We start from the raw sequence: 27,326 nt of genomic DNA on the forward strand, positions 1-27,326 counted from the left end.
TTTCTAAGTATTGCATAAATTAGTTGCGGTGCCTTTTAAACCCCTGCTGTCCTCTAGATTGTAAGCTTGTTTGAGCAGGGCCCTCGTCACCTGTTGTTTCTGTAAGACAAATTGTTATATATTAGTTATGTCCTGTTTACTTATTGTACAGCACTGTGGAATATGATGCCGCTATGCATATCATTTGTAACAGAGAGCCAGAAGCTTCTTTTATTTCCTTTACACAAATCCATTTATATAGCAATAAATAATTATAAAGGAAATAACATTGGGGGTTTGTTCACTAAAGGGCGAGTTATCAGAAGACTTGGGCTTCAGCTCCTTGACTTCACTATACATCACGAAGGGCCACCACCGGCAGCTTTCTCCAGCAAAAAGCCTAAGCTGGTCCTGTATAACAAATACATTTATGAAGACATCTCGTTAGAAGGGGCCGCCAAGCTCTTCGAGCCGCAGGTTACTGGTGTTGAACCTCAATAACATATATTGAAGTCGAGCAGGGGAAACACTACTCTTCTGATAACGCCTTAGTTAGCGATTAAACCCACTGGATTTGATCACGTTTGGTTTTTAGGGGGGGTGGGTGCCGGGCACACTTCTCAATGCATTTATCTTATTTCTTTTCTTCACTACCTCTGGAATACAGCTAAGGCGTGAGACGCAGCCATAAAGTCACACAGTCCGGCAGATTATCCATTAGATGCTTATGTAACCAACAGGGAATGTAGAGCGGCAGACACAGACGGGTTTGTGCGTTTTTCAGCAGGCAATCATACACTCGTGGTGTTTGTGAAGCCCCAATAGGGGGGGAAATGGAACTCTAGAGGATCTTACTATAATCTTACTATTATGTTACATTGACGTAAAAGCACTACGCCAAAAAAAATATCAGCTTGTTTCCATCCATTAACTGAAACCGCCTCAGGTAAGGTATAAACGGAAACAAGCGCCAGGACGCATTATCAACTAAATAGCACCATCACGGTGCCAAACACCCTCGCTACCAGCAGCAAGCAACGCTACAACTCGAGTTGCGGGGAAAAGGTTCTGTCTCTATGGCAACCAAACCTTGTCTCTTGACTGACATGTCATGGCCACCAATCGGATACCAGGATCATCGCCAATACGTCATTCCTCCCCTCCCACCCCGCTTTACACAAGGTCTTCGCGGCAAAAGGAGAAAAAACAGGAGAGGCGGTAACCTTTTTGTTATTGACAGACGTGACACCTGACCAATCGCTAGGTACGTAGCGGTCAGATTGAGCCAATGGGGATTCCCAGCGGGAGGAGTTGCATAGGTTTCCAAACGCTCGGCGGCGCCATGGGCTTGAGAACTGAACGGAGATGGAATGTCCCAGTCTGAACCGGTTTCAGCCGGTTGCGAGTGTGTTGCACTAGAGCAGAAGAAGCGCCTCTTTCAGCCTCCCAGCTCGCTACGTCGCGCCTCCACCACGGGTAGAAACTTACTAATACAGTCTTACCCGCAACCAACGGGGATTTTACCTGAACACATGTGCCAGGGCTCTAATTGACAACCACCGACCATTAAGCAGCATTATTAATTTCACCCATAGTATTATTTACCTCAGCCAGCTACTTTCTCAGTGGGTGTGTGGAAAGCAGACCCCGCCAACCTGGGCCTTCGGAGAATTGAATCTACCTCCGTTTAATTTCATTTGGTTTCATCCTTCATTCATTTAAAAACTAAATTTCAACCAAGGACGGGATATAAATATCCGCCACGATTTATTTACCTCCAGGGAGAAAATAATAATAAAAAAGGCTGTTTCCAAATCTGTTATAAAGGAGGGCCGTCGCTGCCTGCTTAGCCCGTGTGTGCACGTTTTTGGGGGTTGTACTGGTAAGAGGTGTAGAATTACTCTTTTCGGGGTCCTTCTTTTGGCGGAGTTTCACTCCCCTTCTCATCGTCCGGTTTGCCCCACGTTGTCCTGAGGAAAAGGCACCTCCAGATCACGGTAAGTAAAAGGGTTCTCGCGTGGGTGAGGGCTTGTGTACGGGCACTAGAAAGGGTGTATCGGAGTGGAGACTGGGGCATTAGTGCACGAGTGGGGCGTGCGTGTAGCACACGCGATATGTAGCAATGTGGTGTTTATGTGACCCCTATTACACGCCCACGTGGTTTATTCTGCGTGGGTTCTGTTTTGTGTTTCGTGGGATGAGGATAGGTCTGTTGTGGGCCCATCAGGCACACATTGTTTTTATGAAGGGCCGCATCGTCTCGGCCTCTCTCTTGAATGGAACCTGGGCCAGGCCTTGACCCAGTAGGCCTCGGGCTTCTAACGGCCTTTCCTACTGGTGTACCCGAGGTATTGCATCTCTATGGCCGGCCCATACCCGTCGTGACTGGCTAGCTGGGCTTATGTATGCTTTGGCGAATTGCTGGTGGAGTGGAAATTTCCAGAAATGTTACTGTGTGTGGAAAGGTCCGTAAGCATCACGTGCTGGGGAGGGAGGGGCAGGGAGAGGCTGATGTGGTTACCATGATTTCTGGGCCTCACCTGCCTGTGACACTTGGGGTTCACAATCGGCTGCGGGGTTCGTGTGCTCACATGTGTTAACAAACCGACATCGCACCACCGAACGCCTGAGCTGCATGGCGACCTTTTTCACTGGTATGCTTACAGTATGCACGTTAACAAACGTTTGTGAATTGCAGATATAAGTTGCTTTCGAGTTTACTAAGCGTGACCTCAGACATATTAATCGAAGAACCCTCTGACATTCCTTTTAGGGCTGTTTGCACCTTGCTAAAATGACCCGAAAAGCGCTAATCACCTGTGACCAGCTCCAGCCAGCATTGTTCTTCTGCGTTCTTTTCGTGGTCTTGCATCCTATGCAGTGTGTGCACGTGTGACACACAATTCGCACTTCCGATCCATCCATTATGTTGTAGAGTTGTGTAGTTCGGAACACTGTTGACAGGTGGCTTTTATTTTTATGTAAACTGCGTTGCAATCAACTTATGGGAGAATGCTGAGGGCGTTTGATTTCGTTTTCAAGTCCTTTTGTTGCATCAGTGCACCGTCTGCCGCATGATGGATAGGATCAGCTACCCGTTCTCTTGCTCCGAAAACTGTATCCGTGATGTTGATCGTTTTATATCCGAATTAACAAGCAGGATGACTGAATCGGAATAAGCCATAGTTTTATGTCTGTGTTGAGAGAATGATACAACTTGTGGGTGAATAGGTTGGAGCAGACTGGGTACCCTTGTGGACATGTGGGATTAATTATACTAACCACCAAAATCCCCGAGCCCATATAAACATCGGTTATACAATGAGAGCAGCATTGGGGTTGGTGTACACGGGCTGTTCCTTCCCATGTTTCAAGTATGTATCTGAGAGATAATGTCTGCAGGTTTGCAGTGAATGTTATTTGATGATATGCCAGCTGGCCAGTTTCGGTTTCACATGCTGGTGTTTGTCATGACTTTATGAATAAATTGTTGGTTGCCTCCCATCAGCAGTGCTGTTAGAAACGTTGGCATTTCAGTGGCAATAACATGGTTATTGCTTGGGTGCCCCCCTCAGTATCTACTTTTAAATATAAGTTACTGGGGCTCTGTTTTGGAATACAAAATTACTGTCATTTGAGGAGGGGACTTCTTTATCCAATTGTTAAGTCCAGATGAGGGAGACGTTTTGATTATGTTCTTGTTATACCAGTTATATTTATTATGAATAATCAATATTGTGATTTTGTGTAAGTAAATGTACATTTATGCAGCCTTGAGTAACATTTGTATGCACATTAATTAAGTTTTTTTGGGGGGGGTGTCCATAAGATGAGGCTCAGATTAGAAGCGTGACAGAACTTGCATAACTAAATGTTAAATATTTGATATGACAGTCGTGATGGGAATGTAGTGCTCCTTTACGTTTTGTAAGAGTATATTTTGAGACTGTCTTCTCAAAGAATCAACAAATGTTAAGAATTTAGTTTTTCAAATGTACTTATTAAAATATGAGAAAAATGGTTTTAAAGGGATTTACTAAACTAATTGCATTTTGCCATGGATATTACACACACTTTTTAATGGTGATAATAATGCTGCTTAAGTCACCTTTTAAGATAATGTCATATGACCTCGGCAGGCCTTTAAACAAAGTATATAAAAGTACTTTTATATACAATTACATTTTAAAGTGCATTCTGGAAAAGTGCCAACCTTCTAGTAGAAGTTGCAGCTGATTGGCTGCTTCAAGGAGCCAATCCAGTGACAGGAAAGTGCACCTGTTAAAACCAATTGAAGTGCTTACCCCACATGTGCTCACATCACATGACCTAGCTGGGAGATGGGGAAAGTGGCAAATGCAGCAGGAGCACGCCATGTAGCTTTAAAGGGACTATCCTATGCATTAAAGTTCATAGGATGGGTTGGGTGTCCCTATAAGTCTTTCCAAGCCAGATCTATCCAGCTTTGACTCTGATGGCAGGAATAGAGCCAAAGATGTATCGGCCTAATTATATATAATCATGGCGAGTCAACACCATATGACTCTTAATACTGTAATGTTTCTCTGAGCTGAAGGGATGTGTGATTGTTTTCTGCACTAATGTGGAAGTAACAAGTACAAAAGCTAGACACAGGAAAATTGATGGTATTCGTTTACCAGTCATAGATTAGTACATGTTTTTAGCCATAATTATGCAATAAATTAGAGATCAGTGTGAGCTGTTACATTGACTTCAACATGGGAATGTTTATATTTCTATTGACTTGTACCGGCGTAACTTATGTAGCCTAAATACATATAACAAGCATAAAGCCTTTCAACAGGGTGAATGTGACTGTTGCGAGGAGTTATCAAACTGCGCCTCTACATATGTTTTTTGTTATGTAGAGCGCCCCTTATGTTGAGGCATTGCAGCAGCAGCACTATCTAAGTGTAGTAAGCAATCATTGATGCCTGGTGCGAGGCACGTCATTGGTCCTTATCTGAGTTTTTCCCCTGACGTGCATGGCTTTGGCTGGTAAACAAAAAGGGGAATAATGGTAAAACATACAAGATTTTGTCTGTGCCCCAATACACTTTCTTTAACTGTAGACTAGTCGGTAATATATGGGAGAAAAAAAAAAAGACTCCGGGATCCCAACCAAATTTTTTTAACTCCCGCTTTAACCCAATAAGCATTACAAAATCTCAGTTGGTGGCCTTTTCCTATTGCCCAGACTTAACTACAAGCTTTTTTGTGACTTGATTGTAATTTTAGTTTTTGATTTTCTGAGGAATTTTCGGCTTAAACTCTTACCATTTTGGGTTAGTTTCTATCTGTCAGCCATATTGTACCACTTGAATTAGAGCTAAAATCCAAGATCGACATGACTGCTACTTATTTTTGTTAGTGCTGTGGTCTGCCATGTAACGTCGCCTATAGGGAAGTTTATTGTACCTGACACCACTACTATGGGAGAATACGTGTTAAAGTAGTCTGTGTGTACTTTAATATGCATTCTTCCAAGGTGTGTGTGTGGGGGTGACACAGCATTTGCAGTCATGGTGCAAAATATTCTTCCTTCCGTCATGATCCCTTCCAAAACTTCTTGCCGCCCATTGGCTGCTAAAGCTGTCAATCAGTTGCAGTAAAGTACTTCCAATGAATTGGAATGGGAATGCTGTACACATGTGCACTGGAGTCTACAGACGCTTCCGTTCAGCGGAGTGAAATCATCTCCTGCAAGACATTTAGGTGGACTATAGATCACCCTATCATGTGATATGTGGTGAAATAAGAAATAAAAATAAGAATAAACAATACTCCCCCTTACAATGCACTGCAGCAACCCTACAAATACTCGGGATGTTCAAGACCAGACGTTATCAAACATAGGGGAAGAAACAAAAAACAACCACAATAGTGTAATAAATCTTAGAAATGGGGATATGGAAATGTACTGATTGCACTCACAGTAAATATAAAGACATTTAGGTGGCCTGCTGTTTGTCAAGCCCTGCCATACACGAACACACATCTACACATAACACTATATGTAATAGAAATGCTTACATCTTGTGCTCGCAAACACTAACATACTGTAACAGACATGCTAACATTCTTCATCATGTACACATGCTAACACCGTTTGACTAACAAACAATACTATACAAGCTAGCACCACACACACTTATGCACACAGTATTTAGCAACATACACACACTGGCTAACACTATGCATATATAAAAATACCTGGATGCGTACCCACGGAATCTGGCACCATAATACGGTAGACATACTGACTAGCACTATAAATACTGATACTACATTACACACTCGCTCAGACTGACTCTGGCACTATACATATACACACTGACTGACGGTACAGACTCGTATGGCACTATAGACAGACAGACACTACTCAACCCCCCATGCCAATGCTTCTTATACCATTGTGAATGCAGTCTATGTTTTTCTGTGGTGTGTGGATAAACCTCACTGACATGGTGTAGATGAACTGTTATCTGATGTGACATTCTAACCTATCTTGCCTGATATCTGGCCGTGCGTGGCTGAGTTTAAGAATGTCCTCGTGTCCTTTTGTTGATGGGGGCAGTCACGCTTTGAAAAGGTGCACCTCCTGTTCCATTCATTTTGGTAGAAGACTTATGAATATGAGCTGCTAGTTATATTTAGCATGTGAATGGTTGTTAACTTTGCATGTATGGTGTCTTCATTAGCTGTGAGGTACTCAAGTATCATTTAACATCTTTAACTCTTTACAGTCTACATTCTTTTAAAACCTAAAACACTGCATGTAGATTCATGTTTGATACTAAAATACCCTGCTTGTTAAATATTCTAAATACATGTACGTTGGAAGTGGTAACAAATGTACAAAAAAAAAATTCTGTTTAGCTGCCACATTTAGTGGCCCACCAAGCATACCAGAGAATGTGAGGCACGAGAGATCAGTGGAGGAGCCCCCACCACCGCAGGAAGCAATGCCGGCCATCGCTTATGGCTTTGAGGCTCGCTAAAGTGTTTTGGTTTTTTTTTTGGTTTTTTTTTCTAACAAGTTTTTTATATCGGTTTATCGCAAGATTTTCACGGTTGTCTGAAAGCACGGATGTACTTTGGAATAAGCATATTGAAATTATCCAACAATTTTGATGGGGTAGGGTTACATCCCCGTATATTTTCATCAAAATGTTTTTTTGTGAATATACATGAAAAGGAAAACAAATGGAAGTGTCTATGTATACTCAATAAAGAAAACGACAATCAACATGACATAAACAACGAAAAAGATCAGGAAATAATAAATAAGGGGGATAAAGTAAATCCACCAACCTAGTAGCGTGATTCCAATGACCAAAATTGTATATTTCAATTGAAACTCTAAATACTGCGCTTAGCCCGTCACTCATGCCTCACAGCTCCTAAGTATTTAAGGTATTCCTCCCACCTCAGGAAGGATGCTCCCGGATAGACTCTGTAGTGTATGAGGAACCCTGTACCGTCTGGTTAAGACTTGCGTTTTCTTGTGTATTGATGGACAGCAAGCATTTGTGTTGGCTCTGCTGGTCGGTCAAGGCCTCCCCAGGATCTCTCTCCCACAGCGATGTATAGTAAGGTTTTTGGAATGGGCAAGCGTAAGGATCTGAGCGACTTTGACAAGGGCCAAATTGTCAAAAGTGGTGCAAGGAAGGAAAAGCGTCAACAGGGTCATGGGGAGCGAAGGCTGGTCCGTCTTGTGAAATTCAACAGACGAGCCGCTGTAACTCAAATTGCTGAACATTTGTTTTGGGTCTGATAGAAAGGTGTCACGCAGTGCATCGTAGTTCGTTGTGTATGGGGCTGCGTAGCCGCAGATCAGTCGGGGTCCTCTCATCCACTGCCGAAAGCACCTGCAACGGGCACGTGAGCATAAGAACTGCACCCCGGAGCCATGGAGGAAGGTGGCCTGGTCTGATGGGTGCCGTTTTCTTTTACATCATGTGGAGGGCCGGGTGCGTCACTTGGAGAACGCATGGCACCAGGGTGCATCCACAGAGGTTCCGCCTCAACTTACAGGGCCTGCTGCTACTTTCTTAGATGCAGAATTTTGCATTATTCCTCCTTGAAAGTACGTGTGGTCCTAAGTTAATCAGTTAGATCCCTAAATATCGATGCCTGACATCTGAATTTTAAAACTATTTAACTACTTTAACAGTTACCACGTGTTGGCTGAACAGGTGCTTATGAGATAAGAATTAATACAAATTGTCTTATATAGCGCCATCATATTCCGCAGCGCCGTACAATGGGTAGGCAAGTTATTACGAGTAGTATGTAACATAATCGTTTGATGGAAATGGGTGATGGGGACCTGCTCAAACGAGCTGACAATCTAGGGTCAGTAAACATTTGCATAGTTTGAAGTGTTTCCTGTATGTGAATAAAACAAAAAAAGCTTTTCTCCCATGTGGGACGTATTTCTTGCTCTATATCTGCTCTCCAAACTGCTTATTTCACACATGAAGACACATTCTGTATCCGTGATGATCACGGTGTGTGAGATGCTGTTACGCCATATGTTTACGCTGGCAAACTGATACGAGTTTCGGGTTCCAGCACCTGACATCGGTCTCTGGCTAAAGAGGTTTACTTTGCGAGAAATGTTTATCCAAGAGTATGAGCTGAGGATTATCCGCAGTTTTATTGTGTAGAATCGCGTATCGGACACTTGCTGTGTTCTGAAAACCTATAGCTTCTACTTTTTCCTTCATCGAGAGAGAGATGACTATATGCCAAATATTAATTTTTTTTTTAAACAGTGATGCGTAGTTTTTTTTTTTTTCCCTTTATATGTTGAGGGAAAAAAAATAGACTTGTAGAAGCGCTCAAAATGTTTCCATCTTTCACATGTATCACATCCTTAACCCTTTATGTCAGGTGTTTGTTAAACCATTATTAAACCTTTTTCATATCTGATGTACCCACACAAATTATACATAATTTTCTTCAGGACAACGAGGCTCTTTTTAAAATCATAGAACTACATAATTGGTGATAATGGGTAAGAAAAGGACCTATACTAAAATAGAAAAAATATCTAACATTTCCCAAAAAATAATTTTCTTATACACAGCTGAACAATTACCCAAATTATGCTCCTGATTAGTCACACCTCAGATATTATGTCCCAGAGGGCCGCATCCATGCTTTATGTATTACGCTATGTTACATGTTTTATCAATGCTACTGGTTTTGAGGGTAGTGTTTTTATTTGTTGGGTAAATTGGCAAAGAATGAATGAAATATATAATGCACCAACCATCCAATCTAGCATTGCATGACATCATCACGTTCTAGTTTTTAGTGGCAGGGAAGGCTGTAATGTCAAAAGCATTTTAAGTGTGGTTTTTATATATTTGTAATTTTTGCTTTGACTCTCACAAAGACTTTGTTCAAATGTTCGCTTATGACTTATTAAAAAAAAAACAAAAAAAAAACTTGCACTTAATGATATACACCACCTTACTTTAATTGTTTGTAAATCCCTTTTCCAAATGCACCTTCAGCCTTTTCCCCAATTAATATTTCCTTGCACATTCAGCTTTAAAGGGGCGCTCCTCTCGTGCGCTTTAATGCTTTTGGTGGCCGGTACCTTTTTTTTTTTTTTTTTTTTTTTTTTTTTTTTTTTTATCAACATTGTGTTTTTTCATGCAACCACATAGATCGTTTCGCTCTCTCCCTGCTCCGCGGCGATTCACATTCACAAGCTGGGTTTGGCTGAATGCATCTCCTGCTCAGCACCGTGTTTGTTTGCATACTACCGGCAACTGCTAGTACCGGCAACTTCCAGCACCGGCTCGCGCAAGACATTCATTTAAACGTGAGCCCTTTCTTGCCAGTGGCTGCTGGTTTGAAGCAGCTAAAACTGGCAAACAGTGGGTGCGGTGGGAAAAAAAGTACTTAAACTACTTGAATATACATTCTCTGTATTCCATGCTGTATGATATATTGTTGAATGAGCAATACAAGTGATAAACAGCAAGTGTGTGGGGTTGTTTCTGAACTAATTACTAAAAGCACATTGTGTCCATATTGTGATATTTCTCATGTTGCGTGTTTCTGAAATGCAGGCAGATATGTGTATTTGCATCTAACGGCTATTGTGTTACTTTTTTCAGTAATCTATGCCAGCAATTATGACCATGTTAGCGGACCATGCAGCTCGGCAGCTGCTGGACTTCACTCAGAAACTCGACATCAACCTTCTGGACAACGTGGTGAATTGCTTGTACCATGGAGAGGGGGCTCAGGTACATACAGAAATACTTTTCCTCTACTATTAAAAAATAAATAAATAAAAAAAATTGATGGGCGGCTTCTCTATTTTTTCCATCTTTGAGGAAGTTCGGTACTGCGGTAAAAGTATTTCTGAAAGCTGTGCTAGTGTGCTGATATGGGAAATGTCTTAATCACCTAGCTAAAAACACCAATGCAATCAAAGCCTATGGGAAGCACCTATGTAGGGCAACATATGTAACTGTAGGTAGTCTCTCAAATGTGGCCATTTACAGGAGTCGGGTTATTAAGACTCGCATTCTGTTCACTATGAGAGCTGTCGCTAATAACAGAGCAGCGTACCTCAAATTTCTTTTCGAGGAGTTGGTGATCATAAGGGACTTTTGTGTCCTCATTTCAGTGAAATCAAAGTGTTCTCGGGAATTCACCGTGCAGCTTGTTAGGGACGCGAGGTGCCTTTATTTGCATGCTTGTCTCTGTGAGCCGCCATTGACTTATTCCTGCCTATCAAGCCAATCTCTAAACCCAGCCATATGCAGTCTTATGTGACTACTTACTATATCTCTTTGTTACACTGCAAAGAGCTACAAATGTATGTGAATACCTATTCTGTCACTGTCTTTGCAATGACTGTTCAACTTTTTTTTTCAACGAGTTTCCTTTTTGCATTGTGTTAAAACATTTACTGTGTAAACACGCTCTAAAATTTGTTTTAATACAGCAAAGAATGGCGCAGGAAGTCCTGACACACTTAAAAGAACATCCTGATGCTTGGACAAGAGTCGACACCATTTTAGAGTTCTCGCAGAACATGAATACCAAAGTAAGCGTGCGCGTGTATTTGAGGCGGCTTTTTGTTTTTTAGCCCCTGTCCTTCAGCTTTGAGGAAGCTGTCTCACTGCTCAGCCGTAGCTTTATGTAATTATTCTCAATACCTCACATGTACCAGGGAAACAATCTAGGAATGCTTGTGAAAACAAAGTCGATTAAGTTAAATTAGATTTATTTTTTTTTTTTTTATTAAGTTTGGCTTTAATATGGCGGCGTATGGGGGGGAAAAGGGACATGGACGCCTTGTTTTATTCAATGTGAGGGAACGATACCCCAAAACTCAGATCCTATGCTTATAGAAATTTGCCAAATCAAGCAGTGCTCTCTGTTGAGATTTACTCTGTTGAGTAACTGTCCCACTTGCTACTTTCAGATAAATGTGAAAGTTTTTTACCTGTTTTTCAATGCACTTTGTTGGATGCACAATCTGGCATTTGGTTTTGCACCTTGAGGTTTGTGTCTGGAAGTTTAAAACCATATTGTTGTAGAATTTTTTTCTTTTTACTTTATATAAATACCACTAAAGTATGTAGCAGTTGTAAAAAGCAAAACATGGTATGTTACTTGCTTTTAAGTATTTTTGATATTAGCTTTGTGGAGCTACGTTAAAGCCACATTTTCAATGTTCATTTAACTACACTTAAATAGAAAACACTTAAAAATAAAATAAAAAAAAAAAATAAAAAAAAAATTTCAGGCTTAAGGTAGTGTTTCCACAAACGCTATTGCCATGAGGAAATACTAATTAAAGTGCTGAATTTTATACACCCCCCATATCCCGTAACCGTGTCCACCTTTCTTATTTAACGATTACTTTGTTTTTTGAGGACAAAAATCTCAGAACTTCCTCAAAGTGCTAACCTCAATAACCGTTTTGCTTTGCCTGGTCGTTTTCTGCTTTTGATACTGACAGACATTACTAATGTTTAAGTTGATTTATCAACAGTATTTTTAAAAACTCAAAATTGTCTTGTGAAAATTGACATGATTAGCGGAACAGAAAGAAAGCAACAGGTAAAGAACTTTTCGATTTACATAAACTGCAAATGATTTGGTGCTAAAACATACGCACTATTACATTTGGCTTTTATGATTATTTATAAAGCTGTTATGACACTACTTGATATTAATCATAATGTTCCATTATGTTGATTGCTTGTAATAGGAAGAAAAGGGGTGTCTTCCTGTGCAACTGACACAGCTAGGCTTTGACGGCAGGCCTCCACAAGGTCTACCTTTTCATTCCCTTTAACTCAATTCTGTTCATCAATTGTTTTTGTTCGGTGGGTGGGTGGATGGGAAGTGTCATTGGGGGGGGTCACTATGTAGACTTTGATATGAGGGCGTAAAGAAGCTTCTACCACAGGGATCATCTAAACTATGTTGACATATCTTCTTTGTTGCTGTTAAAACTTTTGGACAAGTTAAACTGCATTACGGCATTTTCAGCCAATGTTTCCTGACTGATGCCAACGTCTCTTCAGTGTTTCTAACCTAGTTTTTAGGTCTGGAGTATCTTGACCAAGCTCAGCTAAGTTAAAGAAACTTATTTGTTCAATAGCTGCTGCTTTAGTTGGTATTTAAGTCATTTTCCTGCACCTTCTATGCCATGTCGCTGTGCTCTACCACATGTTTGTGTACAACACTTTGGACTAGTTTTAACATGATTGCATGCTAATAAGCTAACCAGCTTTAATCCTGTACACTGCTTTTAGTGGACAATCTGAGTATACCTCCCCATGCCTGGACATGTACAGATGGGTCTGTGGTGCTGCCGGCAAGGAGGCAGTTCACAGTACAGTGAGCTATCACGATTATGTTGAGGCAAGTTATTCGAGATATATCAGTATTATATAAGCAGTCCTATACTGGCCATCTGGCACACTGGGCAAATGCCCGGTGGGCTTCTGGCTGACAGCACCACCCAGTTTGCCCCTACAGTGGTGAATCTGGTGCTGCCAGCCACTGGACATGTCCAGCTGCGTGCTAATAAATACACGCGGGCTCCAAGTGCCAGGGCCACCTCGACGTCGTCAGTCTGGCCCTGTATATAATGGTTAAAATTCCAGTGGAAATCTTTAGTTCGCTTACTTTTTAATGTTTACAGCTCCAATGAGACTCTTAAACTTAGCTTAAAGGTCATGGGGTTGTACGCTATAAGAAGTGTGTTGTTTTATGAATTGAAGTGGGTTTTATTTTTTAATGTGTTGGAGGAATCACATGTTACATTGCAGGAGCATTTTCAGGAGATTTGTGCTTTCAGTTGATTCTCTTCACTGTATGTTATGATGGTCTAACCCCAGTCTGCTGCAGTAAGTGCTTGGCAGGGCCTGGGTAATGTATCGTTGAGTCAATGAGGTTTCTTCAGTCTCCTTGCCCGTTGAATTGTGCATCATACATGGCGACCTCAGCTGAAGAAACTTGCCCATCATAGTGAATTGTGTAGTGAGGTAGTTGAAACCACAGTTCTCTTGCCAACTCTCCCCATAGTGAATAAATGCCAGTGTATGAAAGCAGGTAACACTCTGGCCAAAAGCAGGCGAAAGTGCTGCTTATCCGCTCCACGGCTGATCTATGTGCAGAGATGATGGAGAATCAGGTTTCGTGTGCTACCCTTTGAGATACTTGGTTGGCTTTCTGGGTCTACTTGACCAACCTTTTTATCTGTGGTTGACACTCAAAGGGTTAATACACATTTCATGAGAAAATAGGCTGGAATGAATAGCCAAAATTAACACATTTGCTGGAGTCACCTGTTTTTCTAAGTATTGGCTTCCCAATATTGCCCAAATGTCTTATTCTTTTCCTTTGAGAAGATTGACACAATTATTAGGAGGAATAGCCAACGTCTCTCAAGGCAAGATCAGTGTGATCCTGTCATCCAACCTAAACCCAAGACGCATGCAGAAGACTTAACTGTGGACATCTGGTTCAAAAGATATACCCATGGAATGGCGGGCGTGCATTCGCATCAGGATATCAAACATGGCTGCTTGGTATCCTGCCCCAGTCCATGTGGCACCTTATGTTTGCACATCTGTGTGGCAGTCATCCTGGATCTTCTGGAATACAGAATGACATTTGGCAGATAAAGTAGGCATGCGACCTAACAAATGCTAAAACACCACTGTAGTTTTAGTAATTCTTCTTAGTTTCTATTTTTTCTTTTATGTTCTGTACAGTTTTAATTTGCTTTGTTAACCCAATTCTTATTGCCTTGTTTTCCATTCAATCCTTATCCCTCTAATTGAAACATTTTTTTGTTTTTCACATTTGTCTTCTAGTATTTATAAGGTTGCAGTTTAAACAGTTTGGCATTGGTGGAAACATTAGCTAATCCATCATAAAAAAAGCAGCAAAAAAAATTGTCAATGCCATGAATTCAATAACTTTCCATTTTTTATTTTACGATAAACATAAACGTGAGAACGTCTGTGATCCCTTTGGTTGAAGTTAAATTGATCGACTTTGTTGTATAATAACTAACCTTTGTAGTGAGAACTTTTATTCCGAGTCAGATTGTCAAATAAATGTCTGAAAAGTTTACCTTTCAGGTATTGGAGTTAATTGCATGTCCGTTCAACGTTTGACATTCAGCCGCTTTGATACAGTTTTAGCATAGAGTGGTTTTCATATATATAAATACATTTTTTTTTTTTATTTTTTTTTTTTTTTTTAGCTTTACTAAAGAAGCAAATCATAACTACGCTTTTTTTTCTTTACCCCATTTTCTCCTCTGAGAAACACACTTTTCTGGTAACTGCTACCTAATTCCGGGCAGATAACGCTGGCTTTCTGTGCGTACATGATGTGTTCTCTGCCGGGAGTTGGATTCAAGCTTGAGCTGCATTTATTCACGCCAATGTATGCTAGCCTGCTCGACGGGCCATGTGCCCGCTCTTTCACTCAGCCACTAACCTGCACTATTTATGCACAACGGTTTGTGATAATCCCCTTTCAACCTTTGTTTAAAGTGTAAATACTCAAATGTTTTCTAGCGCCTTTTCCGCCGTTTTAAGTATTTTAAAGCTGGTATCTAAATTATGCATGCTTTATATCTTTATTGTCCATGTACTTCATAGCAATACCCTACCGCAAACTTAAATCATGATTTTGTATCTGATCTGGTCGTTAACTCCTTCATGGCAAGGGGCATTTTACGCCATAAAGACTCAATCTTGTATGTTGAGCCATTATTATTACTTACACACACCAACGCCTTATAGTAACACACATGCTAACACCATATGCTAATACATACACTATATGTTATGATTCTGTTATAGAAACATAACCATTTTTATCAAATCTTAACTCTGAAAATGCTGCTGCCGTGACCCCAGTGCCTGCTCTCCGGTAGGGTTTTAAGGCACCCAAAACAGAGTATTTGGTGTTATTTATGGCAGGATCTGGCCTAAGAAAAAAACAAAAACTTTATGGTATTCACACACGATGCTTTAACCTCTAAACACAGACATAAATATTTTGCTGGAATAACAAAAGTTAAAAGTATTTTGTTTCTGAAGGATATATATATATATATTATATTTTTTTTTTTTTGGTACTTTAGAGTAGTATATAAAAGACCGATAGTGTTATATCCGTTCTACATATTAAGATGTAATTCAAAGGTTAGTGTTGGAATGTTTTTACCCCGGTGTGAATTCTTTCTTTTTGGAAATACCTGAAAGGTAAATGTGACAGATCCGTTGCAGTTGCAACTTTTTGTTTTGGCAAAGCATAAAAGTTCATCTCGAAGTTAGTGGAAAGAAAAACCTGCTGATGTTGTGGTCTGAGGGGAGGCTCTACAGTTTATTTTAAGTTCTCCTGGGGTTTTCTTGCTGCACGTTGTTTCACACCAGTGAAGACATACTTTGGACAGTACTGTTTTTATACGGGTAGGACAGTGTAGCAACTTGTTGCTCTTGCTGCACTTAAGATCTGTATAAAAACGTGAGTTTCTTGCTACTGTCATATTTGTGTTCTTATTCTAGTAGCTCATTTGGCTGCACATTTTTTCTTCCTGGTGTGAGCATAATTAAACTGAAAGGTTTATTGTATGACCAAAGAGCAAGAACTGTGCATGTAAAATAGATGTGATTGTGAAGGAACATTTTAGTTAAGATTTAGATGTAAATGTGTGAATGGTCTGTGTGCTGTTTTGGTGTCTGAGAGGTTTTTAACTGTTAAATCCTTAGTCTCTTGTTTTAACAAAATGCTCATATACTTCTGTTCTCCAATTACAGTATTATGGACTTCAGATATTGGAAACGGTAATTAAAACAAGATGGAAGATTCTTCCTCGGAACCAATGTGAAGGTAAAAATCCTTAAATATACGGGACGTGTATATATATATATATATATATATATGTATGTATGTATGTATATATATATATATATATATATATATATATATATATATATATATATATATAATCGCGTTTTTGTAGTATGATTTAAATAACAGTTTGTGTTCTTTTCTTTAGGTATAAAAAAATATGTTGTTGGATTAATAATTAAGACCTCATCTGATGCCAACTGTGTTGAGGCAAGTATTTTATTTTGTGGGTTTTTGTTTTTGTCAAACTTTTATTTCACTTATGACAACTTGATTTCCCCCCTTTTTTAATAGAAAGAGAAGGTGTATATTGGAAAACTGAACATGATTCTAGTTCAGGTATGTACAAATAGTTACTGTTAAAGTATAATAGCTTTTCTTTTAAATCTAGACCAGTGTTGTAAAATACACAAATGGGTTAAATGCCCACGTACTTAGTAGTGTTTCCTTTTTTCCAGATACTGAAACAGGAATGGCCCAAACACTGGCCAACATTTATAAGTGATATTGTGGGTGCGAGTCGGACCAGCGAGAGCCTCTGTCAGAACAACATGGTTATTTTGAAGCTTCTGAGTGAGGAAGTATTTGATTTTTCAAGTGGACAAATAACACAAGTAAAAGCCAAACATTTGAAAGACAGGTAATAATATTCTCTCCCCCTTTCCTAATTGGTCATTTGAAAGCTTGGCAATAATGCCTTTTGTAATGCTAAAATGTTCACAAACAGTAGACCTAAAATGATTGACTATATCCTAAACTGTTATGATATATATGTAGTTAACACTACATATAGGCTGAATTTTGGGGGGATAAATTCAAACTCTGTGATGACTAGAGACCCTTCAATCAGTGTGATGGGAAGTGAATAAACACATGGTTTTGTATTGTGTTTTGTATAGTATTTAAATTAATGTTTGTTTTTTTCTTCCAGCATGTGCAATGAATTCTCCCAGATATTTCAGCTCTGTCAGTTTGTAATGGTAAGTACACTTACTCACCGCGTGAAGCTTTATCACTCGCTTTGGATGACTGCCTACTTTAGATACCAGCTATTGCTTTGTAGTCATCATACGGCTACCAGGAATGGGGCATACCCATGGTGTATTTCAAGATGGACTGTCAAATTAACCTGCTTATAGAAATGCTTTAATATGTGGTTTCATAAATTATTTTTTTCCCCTTTCAGGAAAACTCCCAAAATGCACCACTTGTTCACGCGACGTTGGAAACACTGCTTCGATTTCTTAACTGGATACCACTGGGGTATATCTTTGAAACAAAACTGATCAGTACGCTAATATACAAGGTACAGTTATTTGAGTATTCGATGAGCATGAATCATGCTAGTTTGCAAAATCTTGACGGAAACCTTAACTCTAATTGTATTTTGTTTCCCCTCAGTTTCTCAATGTCCCTATGTTCAGAAATGTGTCTTTAAAGTGCCTCACTGAGATTGCAGGAGTTAGTGTGAGCCAGTATGAAGAGCAGTTTGTAACCCTTTTCACGTTGACAATGATGCAGTTGAAACAGGTATGTGTTATTAGCTTCCTCTCTACTCTCGCACTGTGTAAGGTCCTCCGCGGAGCTACGTTTGGAACTGGTGTCCAAGCAACTTTGTATTCAGTGGAGGATGTTTCTCTTCTCAGCTGATTGTACTTCCATGACAGAAATAGGCAAAGAATGACTTTCCTTCTCTTAGCAGTTTAAAAAAAAACAACTTGTTTTTCCTATTTAGATGCTGCCTTTGAACACAAATATTCGTCTTGCATATGCAAATGGAAAAGATGACGAGCAGAATTTCATTCAGAATCTCAGCTTGTTTCTTTGTACGTTTCTCAAAGAACATGGACAATTGATAGAAAAAAGGCTGAACTTGAGGGAAACGTTAATGGAGGTGAGCTAAATGTGTCCTATGCTCTATTCTTGGCCCACTTGTGTAAGAGAGTTGAGTTAAACAAACCTAAACATAGATTATTCTATTGATGCCTGACAATCATCCTGTTCTCCTCTATATATTACTGGTAAAAGGTGCTGCTATTCTGGGAAATGTTCTTGGGACTGGTTGTAATTGTGCATTTTATTTACATTTCTCAGTTGGTCACAAAGAATACATGTCTGATGCGGTACTAATGCTCTTGCTTTCTATGGTGATGATAAAATGCCGCTTTTCAGACTTTGTACCATGATCCTTCCATGCTCATGGGGAAAACAAAACAAGCTGATGGCCTAAGATGAGATCTAGCCCTTGCTTCGCTGTTAATATTAATACATCATAATACAGGCCAGTCCAAAGAAGATTTTAAATTATTTCAAACTTGGGAATTCATAATATGTTGTTAATGTTGGTCCATTTAAGAATCAAAGTTTGTTTATGGGGCAGTTATGTAGCCAAACTTCATACAACGATTAGATTAATAGTTGTCTTGATAAAAACCACTTTAAGCAAGCAATGTTGCCTACCCTCAGAGCTTGTTTTTCACGAAGCTGAAAGACATTGAAATCGTATCTGTGTGGTGCGTTAAAACAAAGCAAGCATTGTAACATACATATCTCATTTGAAAAGGAACTGCTTTTTAAACATAATTCTTTTTGTTTCTAATTAATCATATGTAGGCTCTTCATTATATGTTGCTGGTTTCTGAGGTCGAAGAGACTGAAATCTTTAAAATCTGCCTTGAGTACTGGAACCACTTAGCAGCCGAGCTTTACAGGGAAAGCCCATTCTCAACATCCGCATCCCCGCTGCTTTCAGGCAGTCAACATTTTGATGTCCCTCCAAGAAGACAGTTATATCTGCCTGTTCTGTCAAAGGTATGTTCTTTCAAAGCTTGATCTTTTCATTTACCTCGGCACACTTCTCAAATTTGGTTTGCATATGCTGTGCACATATGAGTTTGTAGCGTCTTATAATACACTCTGTTTTTTTGGTTTTTTACTAGAAAAGCTGTCCAAAAACTTTTTTTTAGTGCTTTTCTCAAATTTGCTTTTCAGATTAAAAAAAAAAAAAAAAAACCCGAAGACACAAAATTTGCTGAGTTTTTTTTTAGTAGTATTCAGACTAGTTTTGTTTGCTTCCCTCATTTTTCTTCTATTTTGTACCATTTACTGAAGTACATGCAAGAACTGATTATTGCCCTTCGTAGTTGCTCATCAATCTATTGTGGATTGACTAATGTACAGCATCCTAACAGTCGAATTTTTTTTATTTTTTTAGGTGCGTTTGCTGATGGTCAGCCGAATGGCCAAGCCAGAGGAAGTTCTTGTCGTAGAGAATGATCAGGGTGAAGTTGTTCGCGAATTCATGAAGGATACAGATTCTATTAATTTGTACAAGAATATGCGGGAAACATTGGGTAATCATTCAGTCTTCTATAAATGCAATTTTAATTAACTCTGCAGAATGCAGAAAATTTACATCAGAATAATCTCATTCTTGCAGTAATTTCAAGAGGCAACCGTTAAAGCTAATTTTAAAGTTTATGAATATATGCCATATGCTTTTATGATTTAAATTGACCTTGTTATAAATCTTATCTCCCAGTGTACCTCACTCACTTGGATTATGCAGACACAGAACGAATTATGACAGAAAAACTGCACAACCAAGTTAACGGAACAGAATGGTCGTGGAAAAATTTGAATACTTTGTGTTGGGCTATCGGATCAATCAGTGGAGCGATGCATGAAGAAGATGAAAAAAGATTTCTGGTTACAGTTATTAAAGTAAGTGAAAAGCAATGCTACTTTCACACGCACAAAACTGACCTTCGCTGGCTGTCATCAACCAGAAAGCATTACTATTTTTAATGTTTCTGGAGCACAAAGCCTCTAAGGGTTATATGTTAATTTCAAAACTACTCCATTGCACTCTGGAGTATATACTAGTCAACCAAAACTATATATAAAGTTATCATGGCAACCGGTTTACATAACGTAAAGCAAAATGGTAAGATCTGTTTTCCGATATACATTTTCCAGTTTGCATAGGTGTTACATGGAAATGTTAATTCTTTAGCAACGGAACATAATGTTTCGTGACTCGTACATGATGTGTAGGATTGAATTGGTATTCCCAAACTGAAATTTCTATCTTTTTGTAGGATTTGCTTGGCCTCTGTGAGCAAAAACGTGGGAAGGACAATAAAGCCATCATTGCATCAAACATTATGTATATTGTGGGTCAATATCCAAGGTTTCTCAGGGCCCATTGGAAATTTTTGAAGACGGTAGTAAACAAGTTGTTTGAGTTTATGCACGGTAAGTATATTTTTGAGGCTTATGTCGTGTGCCTTTTGGTAATTGTGGTACTGTGTATACCTGTTCTTTATGCACGGTGATGCAAATTGATTGGTGTTTTGATTTTAAAAACCCTTTTTTTTTTTTTTTTTTTTGCAGAAACGCATGATGGTGTACAGGATATGGCTTGTGATACTTTCATCAAAATAGCACAGAAATGTCGTAGGCATTTTGTTCAAGTACAAGTTGGAGAAGTGATGCCTTTCATTGATGAGATCCTGAACAACATTAATACCATAATCTGTGATCTTCAGCCACAGCAGGTAGAGATGATGACAAAATGCTGACTATTTGTCAACATGATTACTGTTCTGTTTTAATTTGTGTATGTATATAGATAGCTGCCATGTTGATAGGTCGGTATACCATCTTTTGCATATTGTAGCATAGTGCAGCGTTGTGTATAATTTAATATTTGGGTACGTTATTGTAAAATAGTGCTGTATTTTTGACCTGCCATATCCCTGTGTTCAGGGCATGGACATTAAGTAATTAAGTGGACTGCATGCCGTTGTCTTCATGGTTAAAGGATCAGCATTTTCCATCTTATATATGCAACACATGTAAGACTGTCCTAGCAGTTTGTTCTCTGTGTGCATGAATAATATAAACTAAACTGTGTATTATGGTGATCATTTTTATTTCAGTTTTTCCAGTGGCTTTGGTCTTTGTTAGGTAGCCAATACCTGACAGAGCATCAGATGTACCACATGCATGCATTATAAATTATTGTATTTAAGAAAGTGACTGTTCATTTTGCTTGGCTTCTTTTAAAAGATTAGGACAAAGAAGGAGACAAACTCGTACCGTGAGTGCAGGAAAGGATAATTGTTTTGTAATGATGAAGAAAAAAGTGTATATTATTGAATTGCACGGTTTTTAAATTATGACTTTTTTTGGCTTGTAGGTTCACACGTTTTATGAAGCTGTTGGATACATGATTGGGGCACAGACAGACCAAACTGTTCAAGAGCACTTGATAGAAAAATATATGTTGCTTCCCAATCAAGTATGGGACAGTATTATTCAGCAAGCCACAAAAGTAAGTAGTCTAAAATCTTACCCGTGTGCTCACTATTGTCCTGCTGTCGCAACATGGTCCCTGTGCATTTTTGGTTTAAAGGGCGAGCATAGTGAATACTCTTAAGTTTCCTGCTAATCAACTTCATTTTAAAAGTTCTGTTGAACCAATCTCCGGCATGCGTAATGGTAACAGCTAAAAATATATCTGGCAGTGTAACATCTATTGCTATTTAGTACTTAAACCCTGCCCAGAAATTACTTAATAATAAAACATCCCCCATTTTAATCTGACAGAAAAGGCCAGTTCTGGAAATGATTCACATAGAGCAAAAAATAGCATTATCCAATTTAAAGACTGTTGGCAAAGCAGACTTGTTTTTTTTTTAGCTTTGCTTGAGTGCTGAATGTGTAAGGACAGGACCACATAGTAACTGCAAGTTATTTGACATGGGGCTGTAGATGTAACGGCACAGAATTTAATATGGGGACACGTACGGTGTTGGTGTAGCTCTCATTTTATTGTGCCATTCTAGTCACTGATTGTTTTGTTTCTGTTTTTCGTCTTAGAATGTTGACATATTGAAAGATCCAGAAACGGTCAAACAACTCGGCAGCATTCTAAAAACAAATGTCAGAGCGTGTAAGGCTGTTGGTCACCCTTTTGTTATTCAACTTGGAAGAATTTACTTGGATATGCTGAATGTGTACAAGTGCCTAAGTGAAAACATTTCTGCAGCTATTCAGGCAAATGGTATGCATTTATTGCCATGTCTTCTTTCAAGACCACATGGATACCAATTAAAAACATTATTAAGGACTAAAATGTTGTTTCTTTCAGGCGAAATGGTCACAAAACAGCCACTGATACGGAGTATGAGAACCGTTAAAAGAGAAACGTTAAAACTGATTTCAGGGTGGGTCAGCAGGTCTAATGATCCTCAAATGGTAAGGCTTTTTATTCTGTTTAATTTAAAATGCGTACAGTTGCCTTGAATGTGTTTTGTATCGTTATAATCTTTTGGGAAATGTGTTCTTTGTTGTCAGGTCGCTGAAAACTTTGTACCACCCTTGTTGGATGCAGTTCTAATTGATTATCAGAGAAATGTTCCGGCTGCCAGAGAGCCTGAAGTACTTAGCACAATGGCCACTATTGTAAACAAGCTTGGAGGCCATATTACAGCTGAAATACCTCAAATATTTGATGCCGTTTTTGAATGCACATTAAACATGATAAATAAGGTACAGTTTCAAAATGTGGTGTGTAATGTACATAAACATAACTTTGACCTACTGCTCTTGAATTATGGCATTGGTGTAATATATGTAAATGACGTATCGGTGTCAGACTTACTTTGACCTTAACCAAGTTCTTTAAATAATTAGCATAAGACTTTTAAACACTTGTGTAATGGTTTTGGAGGTTTTAGTTTAAAGGTTGACCTGATGGAAGCAGAGGTAGAAAAGCTGCATGTGGTTCGGCTAGCACCCGAAGTTAGTGCTTACCCCATCCCTACAGTGCTGTGTGCTCCCTTTTTGCAAGTGTGGACTTTAACCAATCCATGTTGAGGATATACATGGATTTCTTGAGAAATGTGTTAACTAATTTAAGTTGTCACCGCTGTTACTGGAAGCCTTTTTTACAAGCCGCTTAGAAGCAAGTGATAACATTTTGCAGTATTTACATTAAAACACAAAATACAGTTTATTCTGTATGCCTAATCATGCAGTTGTATGCAGATTTTAGTATACATACATATACAGGTAAAGCTTTCAATACAGCCAATTCTCTCTTTCAGGATTTTGAAGAGTATCCGGAGCACAGGACAAACTTCTTTCTGCTTCTGCAAGCTGTAAATTCCCACTGCTTTCCTGCATTTTTGGCTATCCCTCCAGCTCAGTTCAAATTGGTTTTGGATTCTATAATTTGGGCTTTTAAACATACAATGAGAAATGTTGCAGATACAGGTAACCCTCTTTTGAATATAAATTGTTGTATTCTATGGTAAAACACGTGCGTGACTCCATTTCCATGTAGCAGTTGAATGCAATGAGCCATATAAAATATTTCTTTCCCTTAGGCCTGCAAATCCTGTACACGTTATTGCAAAATGTTGCTCAAGAGGAAGCCGCTGCCCAGAGTTTTTATCAGACCTACTTTTGTGACATACTTCAGCACATCTTTTCAGTTGTGACAGACACCTCTCACACTGCTGGTAGGGGTTTACATTTTCTTAAAATGTTTTTAATGTAGGCACAAGCCTGTCTTGCAGAAGAGGGATTTTGGAAGAACGTTCACTTAATGCAAGTCCATGTGTTTTGTTAATACTTTCGCCTGTAGTGTCTTTAATATAATTTTGCCGCTTTTTCATAATTCTCCCTACTAACAAAGCAGGGCAAATAATTACGCTCAGGCTTTGTAGCAGGTTTTCACGAAAATATCTCTTTACTAATAGTGTATATTTCTTTGTCATTATGCAATACAATAAATGCAGTGTTCTTGTCACAAGTTAACCTTAGTATTTTTTTTTTCTAGGTTTAACCATGCATGCCTCAATTCTGGCATATATGTTTAATTTAGTGGAAGAAGGAAAGATAAATACCCCTTTGAATCCAGCAAGCCCACTTAACAATCAGCTATTTATTCATGAATATGTGGCTAATCTGCTAAAGTCAGCTTTCCCTCACCTGCAAGAGTAAGTATAGTAAGACTGAACTGTATACATCGGTGATATGGTGGTAAAGGAATATTCCATTCATGGTGCTGAACTCCACTGCAGCACTTATGTGTTTTTCTTTAGAAAGCTTAAGCCTTAAGTGATTGTACTTGTCAGCCATTGTGTGGTTTTGTTATAACCATGTCCTATATAGGGTCAATAGAAGAATAGCAGTTTGTGTTCATAATGGGTTTTTTAGTGGTACATAAACCTAAAAAAAAGACCTATTAACACCTTCATATTGTAATTTTTACCATTTGTTTGTTAAACCATGATTTTCCTCTTACATATTTGATAAGTTATAACTCATTTCGTTCAGGAGCCGTTTTTGGGCTGTTTTGCGATCCTTGTTTAAATTCTTATTCTGTAGGTGTCACATCTCCTGATTAGTCATACCCCATGTACAAACTTTCTTGTTCCGGGGGGCTATATCCATGCTTTATATACTACACCATCTTACATACTTTAATACTATTGACTTAAGGGGTTTGGAGGTAGTGATTTATATAATAGCGCAAGTGCTAGGAGCACTTTGTGTGTGTATGTGTGTGTGTGTGTGTGTGTGTGTGTTTTTATGCCAGTGATGTGACCTAATAGTTTTTTTTTTTGGCTATAGGCTATTTTTGGAAGGAGGAGAAACTAATTTTCTCCCTCTCCTACTCCTGATCGGCTTGTGCTGATCCATAGCCCTCCTTTGCTGATTGCAATAATTGTGATCAGCCAGCAGTGGGAGCAATGGAAGATCATAACAGGGTCTAGAAAGACCCCGCTGAAATGCTTGTGTCAAGTGAACATTTTGGTGGGTGACACCTACTGGAAGGAAATTCTTGGTCATGTGAATGGCGCGTTGAGCGCCATTACACACAATCTTTTGGCAGGAGATGCTCAGCAATGCTGACTTCTGCTCACATGGGAGAGTCCAGGTTGTTTATAGAGAGTCTGATCTCTTGCGTAGCAGCGGGGAGAGGTCCCTGCCGCTGCAACAAACTCAGTACGTACTAATGGACCGCAGGTTTTCAGGATGTGAAGGCTCATCCTAAAGGCACAGAAATGGTTAAGAAAGGAGCATGTAAATGAGTTTCCAGTTTGCTTTAAGCTGATTACTTGTCCTGAAGCACTTGGTCCACTTTTTCTTATCTGGTTAAATTCTTATTTAAATCTTATTCACTTGTATTGTTTAATCACTTGTTTTCTTGATTTTGTATTTGTTGCAGGGAAATATGCTATAAAACTAAAAATGTATTTTTTTTCTCTTAGAGCCCAGGTTAAACTGTTTGTGACCGGCCTCTTCAGTTTAAACCAGGATATTCCAGCTTTTAAAGAACATCTTAGGGATTTCCTCGTTCAGATAAAGGTATGTTTTTTAATCCGTTGGTTGCAGCAGAAATGTTGAAATAGTCTGAGGCGAGAGATCATCCAGCCCTTTGTATACATATAAAAGCATCAGTATAGAAACAACTTAATACTGTATTGGCATTAGGGAATTTAGTTTGATCAGCACTTTCTTCTACTGCATTTCTTCTTAAAAAAAATAAATATATTTTTACTGTTGAAGGGAGGACAACTCCGTTTTGGCTCAACATCCAAAATATATTCTTTCTCCTCACCACTACACGAAAATTCCTTATTTGCCAATAAGTGCTAGGATCTGACTTTGTTTTTGCTGTTCCCATAAAACAATTAAAAAATCCAAATGTTATGTTGGAAAGGTTAGGAGGAGTTTTGTGATTTGTTTAGTGAACCAAGTGTAAACATATGGTGTAGCCCCAGCTTTTTTTTATCTTACATTTTTATTTATTTTTGAAATGCAGGAATATGCTGGGGAAGACACATCAGACTTGTTCCTGGAAGAAAGGGAAGCAGCCCTTCGACAAGCCCAAGAAGAAAAACACAAACTTCAGATGTCTGTTCCTGGCATTCTCAATCCACATGAAATTCCTGAAGAAATGTGTGATTAGTTTTTAGAAGCCAAGTTATGTTAATTCCCTCCTCCCACTGGACATAATTTTTGTTCAGATAAACATCACTTTGATTACTGCTGACCAAAATGATGCCAATTTGTAAATTATGTCACCTAGTGGCCCTTTTCTTATGCGTTTTTGTATAAAAAAAATTTCTGTGAAATATCCTTCTGTAGTTTAAAAGCTTTGGTCATCTAGATTTGCATGAAAAATATTATATAAATATAGATATCTATATCTATATATATATATATATCCCTCTTAATTTCATCAGGCCCATTGTCTCATGGCTTTAAGGTAGCACAGGTCCATTAACTAAGAACCTATATTTTTGTCTGTTGTAAAAGTAGTCCCTCCCCCTTTTCAGCATATATTTTTTTAATTAAATGGATTTTCTTTCCAGATATTTCTGCGTAGAAGGGATTCCAATGATTAAAACAAATTCTCTTGTGTATACAAGTACAAAATGGCTGCATAATCTGAACAATTAAGTATTTTTTGCTTTTTGGTTGAGGTGGGCTAGTCTATATAACATACTACAGGTTGGCTAGTAGAACCATGATCATGTGCATATCATCCCATTGTAAAGCAACTTCAGAAAATATGGGAACACAGTACAGTTAGTTATTTTTACAGATTTTGTTTTGTGTGTGTGCTGTCGCTTTGTCGACAACAGCTTTTTGTTTTCCTCAATGAGGAGTGTTGCTCATTTGTGAGCCTTCATTAACGAGAAGTGAAATGGTTAAAAAAAATATTTATCCTGTTAGAATAGGCTTGCATCTTTTTAACAACTCATAAAATTCTGGCTTTTGAGATGACTTGTACTAATTTACATTGTTTACCATGCTGTAGTGCTTTAAGAACACTACTACTTAAAAAGCAAAATAAACTTGGTTTACATTTA

The 27,326-nt window shown here is 38.8% G+C and overlaps 1 protein-coding gene across 3 annotated transcripts; it reads left to right on the plus strand.

The window, feature by feature from the left end:
• The first annotated feature begins 1,327 nt into the window (after positions 1–1,327).
• XPO1 (exportin 1) lies at positions 1,328–27,326 on the plus strand. 3 transcript variants are annotated; one of them, XM_053460974.1, is made up of 25 exons: positions 1,328–1,455; positions 10,140–10,271; positions 10,979–11,080; positions 16,335–16,407; positions 16,577–16,642; positions 16,727–16,767; positions 16,887–17,068; positions 17,360–17,408; positions 17,615–17,734; positions 17,830–17,958; positions 18,164–18,322; positions 19,042–19,239; positions 19,643–19,781; positions 19,970–20,151; positions 20,529–20,685; positions 20,824–20,987; positions 21,632–21,766; positions 22,315–22,498; positions 22,586–22,692; positions 22,792–22,986; positions 23,544–23,712; positions 23,826–23,960; positions 24,281–24,440; positions 25,719–25,815; positions 26,273–27,326. In XM_053460974.1, the coding sequence occupies exons 2-25, from the start codon at positions 10,146–10,148 to the stop codon at positions 26,417–26,419; spliced, it is 3,216 nt and encodes a 1,071-aa protein (XP_053316949.1). In that variant the 5' UTR covers positions 1,328–1,455; positions 10,140–10,145; the 3' UTR covers positions 26,420–27,326. The 3 variants fall into 3 exon arrangements, with proteins under 3 accessions (XP_053316949.1, XP_053316948.1, XP_053316950.1); XM_053460973.1 differs by having other exon boundaries at positions 1,351–1,976; XM_053460975.1 differs by lacking the exons at positions 1,328–1,455; positions 10,140–10,271 and adding an exon at positions 12,254–12,317 and having other exon boundaries at positions 10,975–11,080.

This window comes from Spea bombifrons, chromosome 3 (assembly GCF_027358695.1).
Source record: "Spea bombifrons isolate aSpeBom1 chromosome 3, aSpeBom1.2.pri, whole genome shotgun sequence".
In the NCBI taxonomy this organism is placed as follows: Eukaryota; Metazoa; Chordata; class Amphibia; order Anura; family Pelobatidae; genus Spea; species Spea bombifrons.

Coding starts and splice junctions, on each gene's coding strand:
- XPO1 (XM_053460974.1), top strand. CDS start 10,146: ATGCCAGCAATTATGACCATGTTAGCGGACCATGCAGCTCGGCAGCTG. Junction 17,409..17,614: donor AGCTCTGTCAGTTTGTAATG/GTAAGTACACTT, acceptor TTCCCCTTTCAG/GAAAACTCCCAAAATGCACC. Junction 23,961..24,280: donor AGACACCTCTCACACTGCTG/GTAGGGGTTTAC, acceptor TTTTTTTTCTAG/GTTTAACCATGCATGCCTCA.